The 2,154-nt window shown below is 38.0% G+C and overlaps 1 protein-coding gene across 1 annotated transcript in view; it reads right to left on the minus strand.

The window, feature by feature from the left end:
- LOC106681437 (venom serine protease 34-like) overlaps nucleotides 1–1,813 on the minus strand; it is a 9,379-nt gene extending 7,566 nt beyond the window's left edge. Inside the window, exons 1-3 of the mRNA XM_067048942.1 lie at nucleotides 1,697–1,813; nucleotides 1,462–1,624; nucleotides 1–62 (exon numbers count right to left, since the gene is read on the minus strand). Of these exons, the coding sequence (XP_066905043.1) occupies nucleotides 1–62; nucleotides 1,462–1,624; nucleotides 1,697–1,813 (342 nt within the window). The remainder of the gene's footprint in view (nucleotides 63–1,461; nucleotides 1,625–1,696) is intronic.
- Between the last annotated feature and the right edge of the window lie 341 nt (nucleotides 1,814–2,154).

Genomic DNA, 2,154 nt, shown 5'->3' on the forward strand with positions numbered 1-2,154 from the left:
GTCATAGGCTTCGTGTTTGATGACCTTCGAGATAGTATAATGCACTGCATTCTTGTCGTTGTCTGGAAGAAAATAACAGCAATAAAAGCAAACGTTAAGGCAATGAATAGCAATGAAAGAGGGTGGTTCTTCATTGAAGATTACCATGCGAGAGTAACTCAAGGAAGCAGCTCCTCAACTGTGGAATAGTACAAGGGAGAAGAGAAACTAAGGCGAGAGGCAATGCCGCCTTCATTCACCAAAGTGAGTTCACTTTATTTTCATTACCAATAGTAACCATGCTCATGCACCGATATGCATCAGATCTTCAAGCACAACGACAAATTAATAAACTATTTTCGCAGCCCCCATTTCGAAATTATAAAGTCACACGTTTCTTTTGGCTATCTGTTTATAACCTGTAAGTACCATAGATTCTAGTATATTGTTTCTCTCTTGTTCAACAACCCTATAAATTATAAATAAATTCATTCTCTTTCACTTTCAAGTTCTTCCATTAAATCAAAGTCATTAACCCAAACAGCATTCTGAAGTGAGGCACACTTCATACAATAATCATAATGGTCCGGGCTCTACGATATCTAAAAGAAAACACGTTTGATTGGAAATAAAATTAAAGGTCAAGACAGGAAGTGAAGAGACTATGTTAGGTCAACCAACACCATTCTACCTAGAATGGGCATCACGAGTTTTCATTCCGTTCCGAGACCACCTACAAATAATCCGCCCAGAACGAAATCGAACCAATGAACTTGAAGATTCGAGGTTGCTAAGGTGACACCTCAACACACTGCGCTTCAAGGGTCTCAGAAGGGACCAAGTATAGATAGGACTCAAGGTTTCTCTAGAATCCAAAAAAAGCTTAATGATGGATCTATACGTTTAACTTAACAAGTACTAAGTATATATTTATAAAAATATAATATATCTCAGTAATTAATTTAACAAGTATCTGATAAAATATTGGAACGATTGTTGAATTCAAATGTTATCTATTACCATATTTTATTACTTACAATCTTCTTACGTTTAATTTACATTTCCTTTTCCCATTTCACATCTATTTTGTAATAATAATGTTTACCCTTTTGGTACATAGAAAATATTGATAGTTCATTACATGTAGCGTGACACACACCACTCTAATATAGACCAGAAGTGAAGCCAAAACGGGGGATGTGATGATGTTAGCCACGCCTCTGGAGCTCAGATTTATGTTGACATTGATCTAAGACTAAAGTAAATTACTTGACCTGACAAACGTCGGTATCCCCCTTGGAGGAAGGAGAGTAGTCCCTCCAAGGGGGATACCGACGTTTGTTACGTTATTTCTTTCTCTAGCGTATCGCATTTGTTTAGCTATTGGCAAAGGTTCGACTGGTATAATGTTCAGTCGAGTGAGTTATGTATGAGTCAGGAATGAATCGTTACAAAACTAATCCTTACTATGGTATGACTTACAGAGCTGATGACGGCCGACGGAAACGGTCATGTTTTTGTCGATGCAATGTGCCGCTGTGAGGATGTGCCATGGAGATATGATGGATCCACCGCAGCCGCTGCTGATCGATACCATCCAAGGATACTCGTTCTTCCGGGTCTCCTTTCCACCGACGATCCTGCCCTGCAATACAACACACCCATAAGGATTGCTAATCAACATAAATCGCAAACTCGGATCAATGCGTTTACTCACTGCGTTCCTCCACCCGCAGTTGCAGCTGAGACTTCGGGATCTCTTTTCTTGATTGTCCTCGTAGTTGTAACCCCAAGAGAGGGTCACTATCGCCGCTAATACAAGAAATAACTTCATCGCTGTAACATGGATTCTTTATTTAAACAGGACACTTTCAATAATACTACATACTAATAAACAGATATGAGATCTTCTGTGATAAATCATTCAAATATGTTTATTTCGACCTTCACATACCTATATGAGAAATCTATTATAAGGGAACCAAAAAATTTTGAAGTCTCGCGAAATGATCGTGTTTATGTGAACAGTGTAGCTCAGAAACGAAAAGTCGCACGACGCTGAAATTACATATTCCTGAGATTATACAGCATAATTTTCCTAAAAATCATTAAAACGGAAGTGCCACTTTATATAATCGATTTTAATATAAAAACGGTCCCTACGATTTTCATTAA

This window comes from Halyomorpha halys, unplaced genomic scaffold (assembly GCF_000696795.3).
Source record: "Halyomorpha halys isolate HHAL.00 unplaced genomic scaffold, Hhal_1.1 Scaffold338.1, whole genome shotgun sequence".
NCBI classification, from domain to species: Eukaryota; Metazoa; Arthropoda; class Insecta; order Hemiptera; family Pentatomidae; genus Halyomorpha; species Halyomorpha halys.